Below are 20,650 nucleotides of genomic sequence, written 5' to 3' on the forward strand. Positions count from 1 at the left end.
CATTGCAAAAATAACGTGTGCAACGCGTTGCAAAACTCGATTTTTCCAGCACTCGTAGTATTTATTACTCGTGCTGACTAGTGCAACTAGTTGCACACACTTCTATTAAAATCTTTTTAAAGTGATACAAAAAAAATGTGTTTGATACAGTTTGTGCACGACAAATAAACGCTTGGCATGGTAAGAAAAAAACACAGCTACACAAATGAAAAATTATGAAAATGAAAACAACATTTAAAATAATAGAGCAATCATTTAAGTAAAGTTACAATCGTGGAAGAAAGGCAAAGTAGAAGGATTGAAATATTTGTAGAATAACCATTAATGAATAATACAGGGCAGTTCGGATATATCTTTCAAACCAATTTGTTGTAATTTTTCATGAATGTGTATTATTTTGTCGTTTTCTTTTCCGCTTTTATACATAGTTTTCAATAAAAACAGTATCGTAAAATAGAATATAAATACCTAAAGTATACTTCATAACATAAATTATCACAAAAAGTTGTTAAATTACATTTTATTTTTCCTGGTAGTCATTCACAATTGTAAGGATGAACGAAATTGTAAATGTTTCAGTTAATTCAATAAGGGATACATGAAAAATAAGGATGATGAATCTTAACTCTATATACAATCTTTTGTCTCTGTACTATTGTCAATCAAAATTTACAGTAGTAATTTAAATAAACAAAATATGGTATGCCTGGATTTTATTTGTTGTTATTATACCTTCGTCAAATCGAAGTTATAAAGTCTGTCCGAATGTTATTTTTCTTTTCCATTTGTCTCCGATAATTTACTACGATTTGTATTTTTCTCGATTACTATACATTTACAAATATCATTTCAGGTTTTTTGTATAGCTTACTTAAATAGATATTTGATTTAGACTTTCATAAAGCATAATATATTACTTTATTATTATTATATTTGTAGGTACATACATACAGTGACACACTCACATACAGTACTTTTAAAAGAGCTCTCAAGCCCAGGCGATAGCTACGATATAGTTTCTATACAAAAACAATTTCCCTATTTCTTTTCAGTATTAAAATAGGTATTAGTAAAACAAAAACAAACTTTCAGTTGTTTCTTATCTATCGGTCTTTTGCTTGTTCTTCTTCTCAATCTATGATCACGACAACTTAACACGGATTTACAGTCTCTGTGTATATTTTTCTTTCTTGGATTCATAAATCCATATCATTGGTTCATAGCATTTTAATGATTCAGTAGATTTCCTCCGATAGGACACTAGCAATTCTGTCAGATCACGAATATCTTTCTAATATTACACCATCCACGCTATTTGCTTCAAACCCTTCTTTGCATTGAAACATTCCATTTTTAATTTTCAGTTGATCAACCAGAGTGATTATAAAGATCAGATGATATGTTACATATTTTACAAAAATAGACAATTTCATTTCTAAAATACAAATTCGGTTTCCTTCATCAATAGAACGAAGTTGGGGATTGTATCTGAGATCGCACATTTGATTACTAGTTCCTTTTCCTGTACTGCCTTCCACAAGTAATGTTCTGACATATTTCGCGGTGAATTCAGTTCCTAAGAAAGCTATTAACATCATTGATTTGCACATACCATGTTCATATCACAATAGCAAACGCAAAAAAAACTCATGCTATACATGAATTCCCTGGTCGGATACTAAGTGAAATTATCAACTTGCGGCAATATTCTCCGGCATTTCCTTTAGCTTTTGGCACCAATTTTTGATGTCCACATCCTTGTTGATGAACTCCTGATAGTTATTGTTAGATGATTGGTTCTCTACATTAGAGTGTAAGCTATTGGAACCATTCTCGTCAATGGCATTATCTTTCTCCTGTTTGACATACTGTGCCGCCGCATGACTGTCAAAGTGGCCAGAATTGGATCGCTCTCTTTTCTGTCCGCCTGACGAAGCAAAGCCGTCGGTCGTGTCCATGGGAGCAGGAGAATAAGAATGTGAAAATCGGTTATTGCCATTATTGGCAATGTTGCCCAATTCTCCCCCCGTAGTACCAACGCCCGAATTAGCATTTGGGTCTTGCGGTGGAGTTTGCGTACGTGACTCATCTCCGGAATTGCCTCCCGAGCTGCCAAACATATCACGGATTTTGTGAGTGAGCATGTGCTGCTTCATATTTCCCTGCAATCGAAATAACACAATAAAAGATTCAGCGATTAGTTTTCCCCTCCAATGCCTGCAGAGTGTAAAATGTGGTGTGTGTAGTGTCTAGTTAACGTTAGAGAAGATACGTGTGATATAAAGATTTAGTTGCTGTGCATGAAGAAGCAGGGACGCAATTATGTAATGAAAGACATTTAAGTTAGTTTTATAATTAGAACACTATAATATCATCAACCGAATCGCACCCGACGTTCTAACTGAATTAGTGAGCGAATGAGAGAGTGTTAGGGCACACAGCTATGAAAATAGATACTTAATTTGTGACAATTTTTGGCACATCATATCCACCAATTCTAGTGCAATGAATCAATTTATTTACTTAACCAGCTTTTCACATTTTTCAAATGTTTCGATAGTTTCACTGCATTGGGATAATAATAAATGTACCCCATGTTAATTTGAATATGGTTTGCATGCACGTAATTAACACTATTTTTAGGATTCCATTAATTCTTGCAATAACAATGCACAATGTTTTCATAAATAATAAATTAAAAGCGTGATGCGTGTGAACTTCAGATTTAAAATATTATTTCTTGCAAAAACAAATAAAAAGATATGATTGACTTTCTTACAGAAAATTTGGAATTGTACCTCAATTTGTGCCGCATCATAATGAAATTCAATATTATATGCATGTTTTCTCATCTCATTCCATTATAAATCTTTCTGAGACAAGATCCATTCAGGAAACTCAAATTTCTCCCAAACTCTGCGTAGATGCAGCAGAAGGAAGAGTGAACATATTGCGTACAAAAGAAACAATCGATTGCTCGAAGAGACTTATTATTTCTTTCATTATCGAATTGTCCTAGCGCAGTAACAAAAGCCGACTGCATGTAGGTAGTAAAAAAAATGTCAATCTCTGTGGAATGTAAAGCGAGTTGCTTGTCAGGCTAGTGCAGTTATGAAATTATAATATTATTTTTCCGGTTTTCAGGAGCCATACAAAAAACACACTCAGTCAAAGACGTCTCTCTACTACTTGTCACACAACATGGGATTCATAAACAGTTTTTGGGAAAATGTGCCGCTACCGAAACAGAGGAATTTGGATATTTCCTAATTTGAAAACTAATCAAGTTTGAAATTTGAAATTTAGAAACAGAAGGTAAACATAAACGGGAGGAATTCAAGAAATGGGGGAAAATAGTCAATTAGATTTTTACCTTTGTAGAGAATCCTCGATCGCAGATTGTGCATTTGAATGGGCGCTCCTTCGTATGGCTTCGATAATGAATTTCAAGCGCGGAATTACATGCGAAAGTTTTAAAGCAAATATTACAAGTTGTTGTGTTTCCACGTACGCCTACAATTAATCAAATTTTCTGTAATAGAAATCTAATGTTCTGAGAATATATGCAAAGTCTACTCCTAAACATGGCACTCACCAAATAATCCGAATGGAGGCATATTTGAACCTGGTGGCACTATTGGCACATTTCCAAGAAACGGTGGTCTACTTATGAACGGCGGAAACTGTGGCATCCCTAGAAAAGGGGGTCCGTAAGGAAACGCAGCTGCTGCTGCCGCTGCAGCCGCCGCTCTACCAGCAGCTCCGACTCCTATTTGTTCTCCGCCGGATGTTGGTGGTGTGGACATCGGTGATCTCGTGGACATTACTGATGAGACAGAACCAATTGGACTGGATGACCTTAACCGCTTAGCGTCTGCAGAGTTGGGGCTGGCAGAGGCGGAGTCCCGTGAGAACTCCTCGTTCGGTAACGATCTGACTGATAACCGCTGCAGATTCATTGCACGTAAATCTTCGACCTGGTTTTCTATAGCTGGTGAAGTGAGCCCTGGCCTTACTTTCAATTTTTCACTCATTGGTACTTTATGCGATTTTTCCTCATTAGCATCATGCTCGTTCTCTTCGTCCGAGTGTTCTAGGCTTCGCTTGTTTTGATTACTGTGGGGAAAATCGTTCAGTCTCACCCCAAATGGATTCAATCGGACATCGGGTCCTTCATATTCTTTAATTTCTGCTGCTTTGATTTGATCAGGAGTAAGATCAGTCATTTCCCCTGTGTGCAGCCGTATATGCTGCTGCAGAACAAATATGTTTGAGAATTTTTGGTGACACACGGGACACTGATGCAGCGTTCTCATGGGAGGTTTTATCCTGTGAACACTCATGTGTGTCTTCAAGTTGCCCTTCGTTGTGAACGATCGGCCGCATATTTTACATCGGAATGGTCGTTCGCCTGTATGAACTCGATAATGCATCTGAAGTGCACTTCGGCAGGAGAGTACTTTTTTACATACCAAACATTGATTTGGTTCGGTGGTTTTGCTATCTATGTTATCAACCAGCTCTTGCAGCTTCGATGTTTCTGATGATATTTCGATAAAGTTTTCCCACGAGCTATCATTGCTATCAGGACGAGGCATATGGGCAGAATAAAAAGATGGATCGAGCACCGTATCTTGGTAAAGCGAACCAGACGATGAGCTCGATGGTGGAGAAACTGAAGGAACTGTGGCTAAGTTTTCGACTGAATTATTTTTCAGCTTTAGTGGGAACTCTTTTTCACTGGTACTATGATTGGTGTTTGTAAGCTCTTCCTTCTCTTGCTCTATTTCTTCTTTATCTTCCTCTCGCTGAACAATTTTTGAAGACTTGTCCGACAGATCCAGTGACTCCTCCATTGGCTCCTGTTTGATATGAGGTGGCTCATGGATAACAACCTCGGGTGAAAGCCTTATTTCAGGTGTAGGCTCTCTAGGTGGTTCCACTGGTTTCTTGACTTGTGATAGATCGACTGGATTTCGTGGGGGCTCATTCAACGGATTTGAAAATATATCTAAGGGTGGTCGAGGTAAATAAAAATCAGGAAAGAACCCTCTTGGCTGGAAAGCATTTGAAAACTGAGTGGGCGGCCCTGGAGGGGGAATCGGTGCAGGAGGAGGTTGCGCTTGTTGTTGCTGCTGCTGTTGTTCTTTAAGTGCCTCTTGCGGAATCAGTGGTGGAAAATACTTGTCCAAATGCTCCGGGACAGGGTTTGGATTCATTGGTATGTGCGGGTATTTATCTGAATGCCTTTGAAAATGAACTTTTAGGTTACCTTTGGTAGTAAAACGGCTCCCACAAACATTACATTTGTAAGGCCTTTCTCCGGTATGTGATCGAATATGGATTTGCAACGATGAATCCGAGCCGAAAATTTTACCACAGTACCGGCAACGATGTTTGAACAGCGCAGCATCATTTCTTCCATTTGGAGATGATTTGTCGTTGGCAAAAGCCAGTTCATCCAAAAGATTATTTGACAAAATTCCCTGCGAGGCTGAGTTAAGGACTTCTTGGGCTTTCTTTTCTAGCATAGCCAGCGAATTTGGTTCGCTCATAGTTGATGGCGCATGGTCAGTAATTATATTAGCTGCCAGTGAAGAGAAATTGGAATCTTGATATGGTAAAATCTCATCCCGTTCTGATGTATTACCACCTCTAGCGATGGTAGAAAGTGTTGAACTTGAATGATTTGAACCAATGGTAGATGTTGCCGTTGAAGAAGGTAGCGTTATTGGAGTTTCTAGAATTGGTCGCTTCTCAACAAGAGATTCAGAAGCTTTTGGTTTCCTGACATGGAGAATAAATTTGGTCAATTTGACGCTCTTTGGGAAATTCAATAGCTTTATGACTTACCTTAGCTCCTCTTCAGAAACTGGATGAATTAATGGACGATTTTCGGCACTTGCAGCTGCAGCAGCGGCCATAATGTTGGCCATCTGAAAACTTTTACTGTATGCATCTTCAACTCCTTCTTCTTCAATTTCTTCATCTTCCTCAATTCGATCTTGTTTGCGAAGATCTTGAGGTTCATTTCTTTTACTATTGTTGTTATTGTTATTATGGCTATGACTAAAAATTGAAGAGTTTCCCGAATCGTTCACTGCTTCATCTTTTTCGGCATGTTTTTTCACCAGCTGAGATTGAAGATGTTGTATCAATTGGAACTGCAGGAATTGTTGCTGTTGTAATGTGAAAAGTGCGGACTGGAGAATAGCCAGATTTTTCACTACCGTATCATTGTCTATATTATTGGCCAACGCATTCGCAGTGAATTGAGCAATAGCATTTTGAAAGGCTTGAATGGACATCTGCCCCGGTGGTGGGAAAAATGCCGCAGCGTTGAATTCGTTTGGTAAAGCTGAGGATGCACTGCCCGCGGGACTTTTCGCGGCAGCCGCGGCCGCTGCAGCCGTTGCTGCTGCGATTGCAACTGCGGCCGCTGAGTGTCCGGTAACATTGGCCGTCGGTGAGCCATCCAACGAACCGTGCGGTGTTGTGCTTCGATCCTGATAGTCGGATTTTTTATTTCCATCATTGTCATCCGTGCGACTACTGTTGTCGTCATTGTTCTCCTCGTCACTTAAATTATCCTCGTTATGCGTGATCTCATCACGATCGCGTTGCTGATGTCTCGTAGAAAAATGACGATCATTAAGCCTGTCTCGCTTGATGCCGTCGTGTTCGGTATATTCTTCCGACATTCTAGATAACGATTTTACCGTCGGTCTCTGAATGTGATTCTCGTTATCGAAACATGCGTTCTCCTTCATATCTGTACAGGAAGAAAAGAGATGAAAATATTCAAATTAGTTTCTGAATCCATGCTGCTGGTTTTGGTCAATAGTGAAACATCAGAGAAAAAACAGGTTACTTTTCAGTTGTAACTCATAAACTATCACGTATCTGTTACATTAAATCCTGTATTTATTATGAACTCGATTTAGATTTATGACCCCTTTACATTCCTGCTATGATTAATCAACGCATAAATATGTGTGTATTGGACAGCACATAGGTTATAAAGCGCGCTTAAGATTATGTGCAATTCTTCATTCCCCAACCATATTGAATGTTTCTCCCCTTGATCAACTCTTGCTCAGGTTTTATTCACAGGGCAAGGTAAGAGCCGTGTGAAATCTGTCTTAAACCTTTATCTCTTCAGTTTCGACGTGTGCTCGGTTTAAAATCGGTGCTCAATTGAGGTTAGCTTAGTAAGACCTGACGTCTGAGCTCGGTGCTGTAAAGCCATTCATTTTGCTAAAGATTTGTTTACTATGAATTTGTGGAATTTGCACAAATGCGCATAGTAATAAATAACTCTTTTTTAGATCTAGCGATGATTTGCTAAAAGATCCATTGATTAGTAATATACAAAAATTGTTAATGTAATCCTTACAAAAATCCCCGAATAATGTAGAATCTGCAACACAAAATTCAAACTCTTCATCATTATAAAATTAGTTTAATCACTTTTAATGGCATTATAAACTTTCCATTGACGGTCAGAAAATAATGATTAAACATTAATGACTATGGCTGCACCTCGATGTGCCTACATGTGAAGCGATAGTAGCTTCATAACTGCATCAATGTCTATATAAATGGCACAAATATCATCCAAAATTGGTGACCCGTGCTCCAAAGAGCATTCCACATCAATATTATGCATATGAAGATAGGTTGCGGCAGTTTGCAGGAGATGCAAGCCTGCGTACTGATACTGGTACAAAACTGGTTTTTGCAAGTGATGACGTATATAAATTAACAGCAACTCTCAAGATCTTTGGCAGGCGCGCAACCAGCGTTGGGTTAAATTTCAATACAGTTGAGTCCACTTTGGCTTGTGTTTGTGTTGAACTTATAAGCTTAATTCAAAAGCCGCTTGAATAAATTCACATGTTCAGAAATGCGTGTGATTCTTACATAGGAAGAGCTAAAAAGGCATAAGGAGATGAAAGTAAAGCGACGGAAGATGAGACAGGAACTTGATTGGACGAAGCTGTGAGGAGGCGACCTTTGCTGGGCAACAAGCTTCGCGTTCAGTGCAAATTTCCGATGAAACTTACGAGTTAGCTGGTAATTGCAGTCACTGATTTCGTTCAGAAAAAGGAGCAACCCGTCTGGCAAGAAGACGATAACGAATATGAACCGAGGAAAAGGGAACTCAACTAAATGGAATGTCGAACATCGATCGATGGTCGCTTTCTGGTCGCGGACATCGCTATGTGGCGGAATCAAAATGGACTCCAATTTTCTGGCAATCATATTTTGCCCTTGTATAAACTATATGGCAATTATTCTCGAATTCGGCGGTTGTGTTTTCATTTTTAAGGCGAGTACTGTAAAATGGACCGATAAACGCAGCAGCTATGAATTTTATTGCAGCGTGTCAGAAAATTAACCTTGTTAAAAATGATAAAATTATGCATTCAATCGTTGACTTTTGATGACTTCAACTACCATTTGCGATGACGGTGAGTGATGTGCCTGTGTGCTGAACCTCCACCATAAACTGACAAAACAAAACATCCAAATTTATGCACAAGATCCATCGCATGAAAGGGGGTAATTTTTGGCCGAATAATAAACGAACTCATTACTGTTGGGAATTGCGTGATTTATTAATTTGGTGGCCTCAGACAAATGTACAAATACGTCATACTGGCACTGAATTCATACAGCAAGCAATGTGTTACACCTATGGAGCGTATGATCCAGATTTATTGTTACTGAAAATAAATTTAACGAATTATTCAAATCACGTGCGAAAAAGATTGAAAATAGATTGATTATTATCAATTGATTCAAATGTAGACACCTTATTGTTTATGCCATATTAATACAAGCGCAACCGAAATTCAAGGGGAACAAATATATGATATTGCAGTGTCTAAAGAAATCAAAAAGGTGTTTGCTATATTTTAAGTGGCACAGAATTACATATTCGAAGATATAATTTTCTAACTAATGCACCATAACCTATTTCGCTAAAACAAGATATCATTATGTTGCAAACGATACAAAGCATTTGTATTCATAACTATTGGTAAAATATCCAGTTCAATAGATCTGAATTATAGAATGAAGCTTAAATTAAGCCAAATTTTGAATCAAATAATTACAGACAAGACATTGAATGTGTAGCATGTCTTAAGAATAAAGACGAAGAAATCGGGGTATAGCCATCAGAATGACCGGTTTTGCGCTAACTTTGCGCTCTTAAATGCCCAGTTGAGGTCAAAATACGTATCTGTAAAGATTATAACGTGGTGGAATTTAATGAAATAGTACTAAACTCGTCTTATGACAGGTGAGGACATTATACTATTAGAGCTAATAATTTTCTTATATTTTTACGACATAATTGTACGACATAATTTCATAGTAGTGCTACAAAACACTAAATTTGGAAATTTTGGATCCCCACCCTCCCCTTTGAAACACATTTAGGATGAGTTGTAAGGATGATTTTGTTTTTTTTTCGTATGGCCTGATCCGCTTCCTTCCCCTCCAGCTTTCTGTATTTCGTAAACAGCCCCTAATAGTGATGATGCTTACAAAATATAAAACTATAAAAAGCGTTCCATATAAACTATAAAATTAACGAGTTATATAATGAACTGTTATTGTAAAAAATATGAATAATTCCTCTAAAAATGAATAATTTCATATAAAATTAAATATATTACTATACTGCCCCTAAAATTAAAAACAATCGTTCAAGTTTATTGTTTAGGAATACGTAGCTCATTACTGGGATAAATACTAGTTACACCTTCCGGATGCGATGAAAATGCATAAATATGATTAATTATATTAATCAAAAATATCCAGAAAATATCCAGAAAAGAACTTTATTTTATTTGACCCAATGTCACTCCCTCTAAGGGTAAAGAATGGGCGAATTTTAAACATTGTATTATTTGGAAAAAAATATTTAAGCTCTTTGTGGAATGTCTTCAGCTGTCTAAGACGAGTTTAGTACTCGTCTTAAACAGTTGATTGTATTATTTGAAAAATTTGCCTTATTCATTATTTTTTCCGCGCAGTGGTAAATTTATTATTATTCAAGATCGTACCAAACTAATAAAAATTTGATTCCAATCTCAACTACCGCCCTGGTAGTATCATATTCTTGGAACATATCACATTTTGGTCAAATGTCATCCCCCATTGACAGTACTTCATTTAATTCAATTATAAGATTTTATAATTCTTCCATTTACTATCACTATGTTATGCTTGTATGTATCAACAAATACAGTGGTGTTCGGAATAATAGCAACAAAACAACAGTTTTTGTTTTGTAAATATCTGGGAAACCATTGAATGAATAGTTACCAAATTGATTGAAAGTGTTAAAGGAGAACTAGAAGATCATATTAAATAATATAATTTGTTGAAAATAAATAATATATTTTTTATGAAAATCGGCCTTTATTGCTATTATTCCGAACATCACTGTACGTATTTCCTACTTTAAAACTTCTCAACTTATCAACAGAAAAAAATTAATTCATTTTATTTCAATAACGAGATTACTTTTTGTGTACCGTAAACCGGGAGAACTTGACCCGCCGAGGTATCATTGAACAGTTTAATTTTCAAGAAATTAAAAAACTATTATTTCCAAAACACACCAAGCGCCAATGAAAAATATCTAATTTTCTTGCCCAAAGTACTCGGTTAACAAATTCAATTAATCACAAATCGCATCGGGCATCGTTCAACGGCATAGCTTAGGATATCCTACAACAAATGTACGCAAGAATTGGCATAAAATACTTTTTCGTTTTCTTTTTGCGAACAAAATATCAAAAGTCTGTCAAAAAGCCGCTTGGTTCGGTTCAGCTGAACCCCGACCAATTATATAACCTTCTCCTGAATTTGCATTTATTTTTAGCTAAATTTTGAAAAATAAAATAACATTATATTTTTAAATCACAGCAAGCTGTCAAAAAAAGCATTCAAAACAAATGCAATAACAAAAAAAATATCTTACCTATGATTGTTTGATAAGTAATCTTATTTTCTTAGTTGATCCACAGCTTTCGTATCAAAATTTTGATTTTTATTGTGGAAAACCCAGATAATTCCACCTAGCGGCGATGATGCCTTTCTCGATACAATCGATGCACATCGCCTCAGTGTAAGGGATCCAACTATAATTGCCGCTTACTTTATAGGACAGAAAGACATTTGTTCAGTTAGTCGAGCTGAGTCGATTGGTATATAACACTATGGATCTCCGAGCCTTCTATAAAAAGTTTGATACTATCGTAATTTAGTTTAGTTAGTTCTTTATGATTTATGCCTTTCTCGTACAACGAAGTTGTACCGAAAGGCTATCATTTCACTCCGAAAACGAACTTTGGATAGAAGCCTCTGAGACCCATAGTATTATATACTAATTGACTCAGCTCGACAAACTGAGCACATGTCTGTCTGTCCGTGTGTATGTATGTGTGTATGTGTGTGTGTTTGTGTGTGTGCACAAAAGCTATAAAAACATTAGACAACTTTTCGTATAGTAATCATTCACCGATTTTCTCGCAATAAGTTTTATTCGACAGGGGACAAAGCCTTGTTGATCAAAATTGAATTTGATAACGATCGGTCATTGCGTTTACAAGTTATAAAGAAAATGGTACATCGGACCATTTAAACCACATATAAGGTTGGTGTCTTAACTAAATGCGAGAAAGGCCTTAACAACGCTAGGTGGATTAATCTGGGGTTTTCTTTATATTTTCAATGAAATTTTGAATGGATAATGATCGAAAAATATGATCAATGTTTCCCCGGATTACGCTAATTACCCGATCAGCAATGCATAACAAAACTATAACAAGAGGAGTTATTTATTTCAGAAAAAAAATGTAACAAAATGTGTTATAACTTTGGCTGGTTAGTTGTTAAAATAACAAAAAATATATCAAAAATGTCGTAACACAATTAAATCAGAGATTGATACCTTAATATCAACATTATAACAAACGTTGATATAATTGTCCTGTTAAAAAATCTGCTTTCAAGGTAATTGCCTACATCACGTATGAAAATCTGGTACGCTACAACGATGGATTTCCATCCATAATGTAGGCAATTAACTTTGTACTAGCTTTTAATATCGAACATAGTTTCAAGTATTACTTAAGGTGATTACCTCCGCTTTATTCTAATATCTACAAAAAAAATTTAGTCAATTAGTTTGTGTAAATATACATAACTAATGTTGTTATAATTTTGATATAAAGTGAAACTGATCGAGGACACGTTTTTATCGAATTATCTGATTATAACACACGTTGTTTTAAATAACAACCATTGATAGAATTAAGTTATAATTTTTTTATTCATTGCTGATCGGGTAAGATAACCTGTTGTGTAAGAAAACGTTTTAAATGTGTTAAATACCGGTTTAATGTTATAAATGTTGACAACTTCAATGGGTTTTGAAGAATAAATAAGATCGTAAAAGAACACAACACATTTGTCAATCCTTTTTTATAACCTTTTTGAAACCTTCTAAAACAGAGGACTTCAGAAAGAAATTCAAAAACGTTTTTTGATGAGATTTGTAATTAACCTTCATTTAAACATATTAAAGTAGTATTTCAAAAGAATGAACGGAAGAAATCAATCCAACAATATCATAGAAAGTGTAAATAATCATACAAATTCGTAACAACCCGGAAATTCTAAAAAACTCATCAGAAAAAATATGAAAACGATCGGACTCATATTAAGGAATAAATCACACATTATGTCCAAAAGGAGGCTCTCATAAAAAGTATTTGCGGGACCGAACGTTTGATAGAAGGCTCGAGCTCTTGATAGAAGCATCGAAGACCCATAGTGTTAAATACCAATCGACTCAGCTCACGAATTGAGGTGATGTTTGTATGCGTGTATGTATGTATGTATGTGTGTGTGTACAAAAAAATGTTTAACACGCTTTTTTGAATTTAGCCTTAACCGATTTGCTTGCAACAGGTTGTTTTCGACGCGGAATCCTTTCTAATTATCGCTTGAAATTTGGCCCAATCGGCCATTGCGTTCCGGAGTAATAACAAAAATAGTTTTTTCCACTTCAAATCTTTTGCAATGCATTCAAATGAACGCAAGTAAACGTGAATTTATGGAAATAACTGAATCTATCTCTCTAAAGAGCAGTTTTGACCTCTTTTATGTGCTTTTCTTGTTACATTTTATAATACACGAGAAAGGCACCATCACCGCTAGGTGGATTATTCTGGTTTTTGTTTTATTTATTCAAATTTAAGTTACAATGCAAAAGCATTTGAAATCCATTACTGCTCATAATCGCATATTTGTAACATTTGCATTTTGTTTGTTTTTGTAAATCGTTTGTCAATCCTCCCCACAAACTCAATCATTTCTAGCATACCATAGATAAGCAAGATAGTAAAGCCTATTTTATTGTTGTGGGATTAGATGCAGTAAATTGAGCTTTGTGAACGATTCACAGGCTTTTTACAAAATTAACTAAAATTCGAGTGTTACAAATATGCAATCCTGAACCAACCTTCATTACTTTCATAAACACGATTTGGGATGAGAAATACATTCACAAGGTATTGTCTAAAGACTAAGGATTAAAAAAGTACAAAATCGTAAATCCGTTATCCATGCGTTTTGAACCCTACACTATTTGTCATAATAACTAATATTTGCCAAGTTAATCCAATTTTTGAACTTAATTAAAGTGTTTTTTTTTTTCAATCTACAGATTAAGTTCAACACCGAAGATATCGAAATAAATATCAGACAAACTTGTTGACAAACCAACTCCCAACACATTCATCCCTCAAACAAGAACAAAATTTAATGCTCCAGTTTATGCAGTATCTGATCAATACAGAATGTTTTTACTATAGAAAACCAAATCTCGTGGAGAGCTTCATAAATATTAGACCTTTTGGTTAAACGCCTTTATAGTATTCTCTTGTATATATCGTATTTGTAAGAGATGTAAAACAATTATGTAAGTCATGTACAGATTTCACAAACAAGATAGTACGCAAAATTTTAGTTTCCCACATGTGGGTGAAGCATCACAGATTTTCGAAGTCAAACGCCTTCGCAATACAAACCTACAATGCACCACATGTTGTCACAATACTCTATGCAATATTAATACATACCAAAATTAGAAAGCGGCAATACACAGTACATGTAAGCAGCTATTCCTATCAAAGACAAAAACATTCAATATCAAAATTGATTAAATTTCACAATCTACCGTAGATTAAATCAATTTCTATTCAAAGTTCAATTGAATGTTGCGTCAATTGGCATGCTTCAAATATGGGCTGGAAATACATCTAAAATCACATGTATTCAAATATTGATTTATTAGGTATTGGCCTTTTCCGACAAAAATTATATCTTGTTTTTTAAATTATTTTAACAGAAAAAGAAATAAAGTGTTGCAGTTTGAACCGGCCTGAAGAGTTGGTCCAAAATTTTTGGAATGCATTTTTCGTTTTGTTTTTTTTAAATTAAAGTTGACCTTGTATATATAAGTTGAAGAATCGATTGAGCTAATACAAAAGTTTTACTCTAATTCACCATTTAGAATATAAACCTATCTTAAGTATCCCATTTATAACCCACTAACCAGTACAAAGCTCTGCCATAGAACCTAACCCACAAATTGCAAAAAAAATCCACATAGTCTGGTGGCAAGTATTGTCGGTATTCTCGGCTTGCAGTGGGCGAGTAACTGCAGCATTATTTCCAACCCATCCCCGATAGACCGTAAGAACGTGGCCAGCGCCGTAAATTACGATTTGAATTCGAGGGCTCTGGGACTATGCACATTGAAGTTAGGAAGCAAATTTTATGCGCCCTATTCATTGGTTTACTTGCGATTGTGATTGTTCAGATCTTCTCAAAGTTACAAAGTGATGTAATTAAAAAGAATAGACAAAAAATAATGGCTTAGCTTTCAATGACAAAACACTGGGTCTTTGAAATATAGGAAAATATTCGGGGCTTCAAAAAAATCATGGAAATACCAAACTTTAGCACATTTCTACAAAAACCAAAATATCTTTCTCGTTTTAATCAAAAACATGTTGTCGAAAACAGCGTCTCCATTATCTTTTGTTTTGACGTGAATAAAAAAAATAGACAAAGTTACACAGGATTCTGTTTTTACACGATTTTTTTCGCTCGTATTTTTGATCGTGTGACTTCCAGAATCCAGAATGAATCAAAGAAAAATCACATGATAAATTATTGTCGTTAAACATTTAGGATGAGTGGAAAATTGAGAAAATGTAAATCGTATGAACACAGAATCCAGTGTATTAAAGTGTAACACGAAAACATCATGACATTAAGATAATTATTGAATCTCCATAACATGAATGGAATACATGCAACAACGATAAGCTACAACTAAACACCTAAGTTGAATAATTGAATAATTTTTATTTGTGATCTTCATCAGCTGAAAAAAAATATGCTGCATAACTAGATAGATGTCGTTTCAGCATTTGACCCAACTAATACTCTACTTGGCCTAACTAACGTTTTTGTTTTATCACATTTCAGCGCATTGTGGAAGTGTGATGAACTAATAATTTTTGGCGAAATCATTTCATTCCAAAATCGAACTTTTTAAAAGCTCTGATGGTGTAATGAACCATTTAAGGTTGGTTGGTTGATTCACAATGAAAAGTTCGCAAAAAAAAGCAATTATTTTTTATAAGTATCTCACTAAGGTGAAACCATACGATTGAATCGAGAAAGGCATCATCACAGGTGGATAAATCTGGATTTTTAAATTCTCTGTTCGACTATGATGTGATACTTCAAGAGGCAGTCGAATTGAGTTTCGTAAATAAATAAGCAAGCATTGAACGTTCTTCTTAACCTATGTCTTTCTCAACCATTCGATTTCACATTTATCTGATCTATCGCACAGAGGAAGAAAAGAATATAATAAATAATAATAATATGTTTGAGAGTGAGGCCGTCTTCAATGCCTTAAGTCAACTTAAGTCAAGTACGAGACACTGAAGGCCTCACCGTTAAGGTCGAAATACGTATCTGCAAATATTACAAAACGTGATGGAATTAAATAGAAAGTACTATGACATGACAGGTGAAGACATTCCACTAAAAGAGCTTAAATAGTTTTCTCTAATTATTGTTTATTTTCCTGACCTGACACTGATCGGATGAATTGTCCAAACACTGAGGTGGGTAATACATAATTAATTTGTGAATTTGTGTATGCATCCTAGTAATTCTTTGAATTAAATAAATAAATAGGTATCTTAAATAATATCATATGAATAGTAATTCATCGATTTACACAATTTAACTCGTAATTTTCCTGAGTTATCGGAAATTATAACGAACAAAATTGCTGATGCAATATAGAAAATTTATGGAGTCGATTTTAAGTTTTGCGGATACGAATACAAACCAACTACACATCAAAAACAAGAACAAAAGAAATTGTGTTTGTAAATGTAAATAAATTTGTATATAATTCTTTACACTCAGCAGTCATATATTTTTTAAGGTGTTTTTTTCTCGCTGCTATGTGGTAATGATGGTTCAATTAATTCAAAACAAGGCCGATTATAAATTCGCTTAATTTTCCTAACTTTCATAAATATTTTAAGGGACGGATTTTAATTTTCGGTTTTGCCATTATTTTTTACTTATTTTTCCCAGTGTCCCATAGTTATGACTGGATGAACAATGGATAAAATAGGAAACTTGTTCAGTTATTACCAGACTGTAGTTTACCTAGATTAGATTGACTTGTTGAATAAGTGTACAATCATGATTCATACTCAGCAATGGAATTATTTATGTTGAGCATTGCGTGATCCAATAATGGTTGGCGCAGATGACTACGTAATCGGCGTAATCGGATAATCAACGGTCAGCAGTTCAAGACCCGATTAAAGAAAATTTCGAAACGCTTATATGGAAATAGACTTGCTTCAACATGCTTTCAAGGAAAATGTTGAGAATGTTACCTTTAATGCTTCATTATTTTCGAGAAATTCGCCTATATCTGAATGAAAGCTTAACAGAATGCGGAATTACGAATCAGATAATAAAGTTGTTCTTCAAAATAAGATGTTGCCGCAGTATAACTTCTCCAAAATTGTGTGAACAGGAGCTGCGATAAGGAATAGTAAAGAAATAATGCTGAAAACGTTGCTGAAATTAGTTTAACTAGTGTTTTTATATGAAAAATCCTTATTCTATGATTTATTGCTACCTCATTATTTCTTTGGTTTGTAATCATATTCCCGACTGACATAGGCTCGTTATTTGAAACTGGCTTAATATCAAACTTATTAAGTAATGTAATAAGAATTATTTAAAATAACCGAATAACCGAATGTAATGTCATATTCCAGTTCGGTCCAATGTCATACGAACATTTGTTTCGTGCAACACTCATGAAATTTGATATTAGAGGAATTGAAAAAAAAATCTGTTTGTCAGTGATTATAATATCCGACAAAAAATCCGATTGATTAGAGTAATTCATTGAACAATAGACCTTTAATTTTAAGACTTGTTTATAGAAATGCACTCACTTTTTTATAAGGTGAGCTCTATCTGTTTTTCATAATTTGATTGCAACATTGCTGTAATTGTAAATTGGAATTATATTTTACAGCCTATTAAAACGGTAATAGAAATATTGAAATAGGAGCCATTGCATGTTGAAGTCAAATTTTAGCAACATTGTACGAATATCCATTCTATTATGTATAATGCCCCTACCACCACCCCCTCCCCCTTCCTCTGGACTCGCTTGTAGTTACCAAGGAAATCAGATTTTATCGCTTCAAGCCTTATCAAGATCAAGTAACAAGTTGTTTGTAATAAAAGAATATACACATTAACGTTGAATCGTGAAAAAATCATCTTCCTCACAGAACTCATAACATAACGAAGGTTAAGAGTAATTGACCAATTATATTAACTTTAATACGAATAAGAGTTAAGGTTTAAAATAGGCCAATTTACAGTAGTAACGTATAGCGAAAAAAGGAAAAAATAACTTTTTCTCTTATTTCCAAATAGTGACAGAAAATCTAGAATATTCAAAAATAGAAATCAAAATACGTGCGTACTCATACAGCGAATACAAATGGATAACACTTGAATTTTTCGGCTACCGTCTGGTCACGGCAGCCACAAGAATCTAATGAATCAATGAGATAGAAACCATTTATAACCTTCTTGCTACCCGTCTTACGTTGAGCATCCGACCGACGGCATTAGAAGCTGGTACGCTTGGAAAAATTTATTTACTCTCTGTATATTATAAATATAATTGATTGTTGCTGATTTATATTGAAAACAGGAATGCACACATCGGCACTACTGAACCAGTGCAGATGCGCTGCGCTGTTTAATCGAACTTGCTCAACTTATGTTTACACGGCTCTAGGCCGGCTGGATCGCTCTTCGGCTTTTGTGCGCACATTAACCGGCAAAGTGAATCGATCTCTGGCGGTATGGTTCATCCGGTATAAAGTGTATTGGCCACTGGAAAATGATATAAATCGATTTATTGATGATATTTCACCAAGCGAAACGTGGAACTAACTACGGCTAGTAATTAATTGCAATCGGTCATTTAGTACGATTGAAAAAAAAATTCACATTGAAAACATGTTTTTAATTTTGTTATTCCTGGTACTTCTGTTCGAGATTGAATGACCGTAAAAAATGCAGCATAGGGAACCACATAGAGCACATTGAAAAATACCGACGGCATTTTTGTACACATGTGATAAGTTGTTAGCGGAGATCAACAGGAAGTCCATACCCACAATTTGGTTTTATCCTTTCATATGTCAGTATTAATTATGATAAAAAAATCACCTTCATCATTGTGTGATTCATCCTTCACTCTTGAGTATCCAACAGAGTCGACCTGAATCATTGCTCAGCACTGTTCAGATAGAAATGCTTGTTTATGTTTCAGTAATATTCACATTGATCAGCATTTCCAACGAATCTTATCACTTGTATCACTTGTAGTGTATTTTAACGATATATTGCACTAACTTGATTCGTTTATCAATATTACGCTTTGCACTTTTGTGTACGTTGCATTATCAGTAGAATGTGTCTTCATTATCACCACAGCACGTGAAACCAAAATCTTGCAGCCAAAATATCTTCTTCATTGATCATTGGAAACCCTTCGGATCACTCTCGGCGTGTCATTCGGTTGACGTCCCATTATAAACTACCAACGCAGTCCGTATGCGTGGAGAATAATTGTTTTTTGTATGATATTAAAAAATATTCACTGGCTTACATTTGCGGTTTTCGACCACATCATTCAACAATCAACGCGGCACTACTGATTAAAACTGTATGCTAAGCGAGCCATTCGGTCGATAAGTCAAAATCGATTGAATTAGAGACGGCGAAATACATAGAACTAGATAGACAGAGAGGGAGTGCACGAGCATACACCGCGGGTGTGTATGATGGACGAGCCGATAAAAACACAAATAATTTTACACTTCACTCTGACACTGCGTTCGAGGATCAAATCTCGGTCGAGAAAGCAATTCTCTTTGCTGTTTTTCTTGCTCGCTCTTGGTATTGTTTTTCTTTTTTTTTAAAGAAGGGCGAAAATCTCTCGTGTGTCATAAACCGCTCTCCCGCTACAAAATACGCTAACTAGGCTCCTCTTAGCAGTGATCGCGTTTCCGTAAACTACAAAACATTACTAAACAAACTTCCACATATTATTGACAAAGGAACCAATTACTTGTACGACGACAACTCTGAGACTGGTCTGACCACTGAACCAACACTACTCCGGTAGCATGAATTTTGTGTCCAACTTTGTTTCATCCCCACTCTGATTTCGATTCATCCCCACCACCAGCTATACGATATACTCGAGTATACGCAATACGAAAATACTCACCAACACAATCTCGCTCTCCCAGCTAGTGGTAGTGGAACGCAAGATGAATGCAAAACGATGAGCGTGGAAATCCTTCTCACACGATGTGCCACCAGCAACAGAAGCCGAATGTTTTCCACAACACACCATCAGAGCTTGGAAAACTCTCAAGCTGTCTGTCTGTTTGCATGGTGTTTCTACAACGGTGTGCACGGCGATAGAACATACACGAATCATAATATTTATTGAAACCTCGTAGTTCTTCTTTTGCTCGCCTATCTTTCATAAAGCATAAACATAAATATAATCAAGGAGTTGGACATGCCGTGGCCTCCTAGCGAAGGAAGGCTATATATGGCCTTCCATCTACCAGAAAAAGACAACACACTGCTCGCGATATGATTCGTAAGGAAGATTCAAAGACGGAGAAGGTGCACCAATACTACGTTTTGGATTCCAATTTCATATACTTGACGTCGCCGTGTGTGCAACTGCCGTGGAAGAGGGATAGAAGGAAAAATATCATAAACAATTTATTATTATGACAGAAAGGTGGAGTCATTTTGATAATTTCGTTATATTATTAATAAGCACATCGGAAAAGGAGGACCTTCAGGATGTGATCGTGTGTTAGTGCGGTGTATGAACTGTGTGCGTTGCTGGGGTGACTTTGGATCAGAAATGTTTTTTCAGGGGGTGGTT

The 20,650-nt window shown here is 35.6% G+C and overlaps 1 protein-coding gene across 3 annotated transcripts; it reads right to left on the bottom strand.

Annotated features, from left to right (window-relative positions):
- Positions 1–365: 365 nt before the first annotated feature.
- On the bottom strand, positions 366–19,837 carry LOC134213884 (homeotic protein spalt-major). 3 transcript variants are annotated; one of them, XM_062693330.1, is made up of 5 exons: positions 18,904–19,836; positions 5,854–6,772; positions 3,596–5,787; positions 3,374–3,513; positions 366–2,162 (listed from the first exon to the last, which is right to left on the bottom strand). In XM_062693330.1, exons 1-5 carry the CDS (start codon positions 18,962–18,964, stop codon positions 1,692–1,694), a joined length of 3,783 nt encoding a protein of 1,260 aa, XP_062549314.1. In that variant the 5' UTR covers positions 18,965–19,836; the 3' UTR covers positions 366–1,691. The 3 variants fall into 3 exon arrangements, 2 of the variants coding, with proteins under 2 accessions (XP_062549314.1, XP_062549316.1); XR_009979555.1 differs by having other exon boundaries at positions 2,025–2,162; positions 3,374–3,532; positions 18,904–19,837; XM_062693332.1 differs by lacking the exon at positions 3,374–3,513 and having other exon boundaries at positions 1,971–2,162; positions 18,904–19,837.
- Between the last annotated feature and the right edge of the window lie 813 nt (positions 19,838–20,650).

This window comes from Armigeres subalbatus, chromosome 2 (assembly GCF_024139115.2).
Source record: "Armigeres subalbatus isolate Guangzhou_Male chromosome 2, GZ_Asu_2, whole genome shotgun sequence".
In the NCBI taxonomy this organism is placed as follows: Eukaryota; Metazoa; Arthropoda; class Insecta; order Diptera; family Culicidae; genus Armigeres; species Armigeres subalbatus.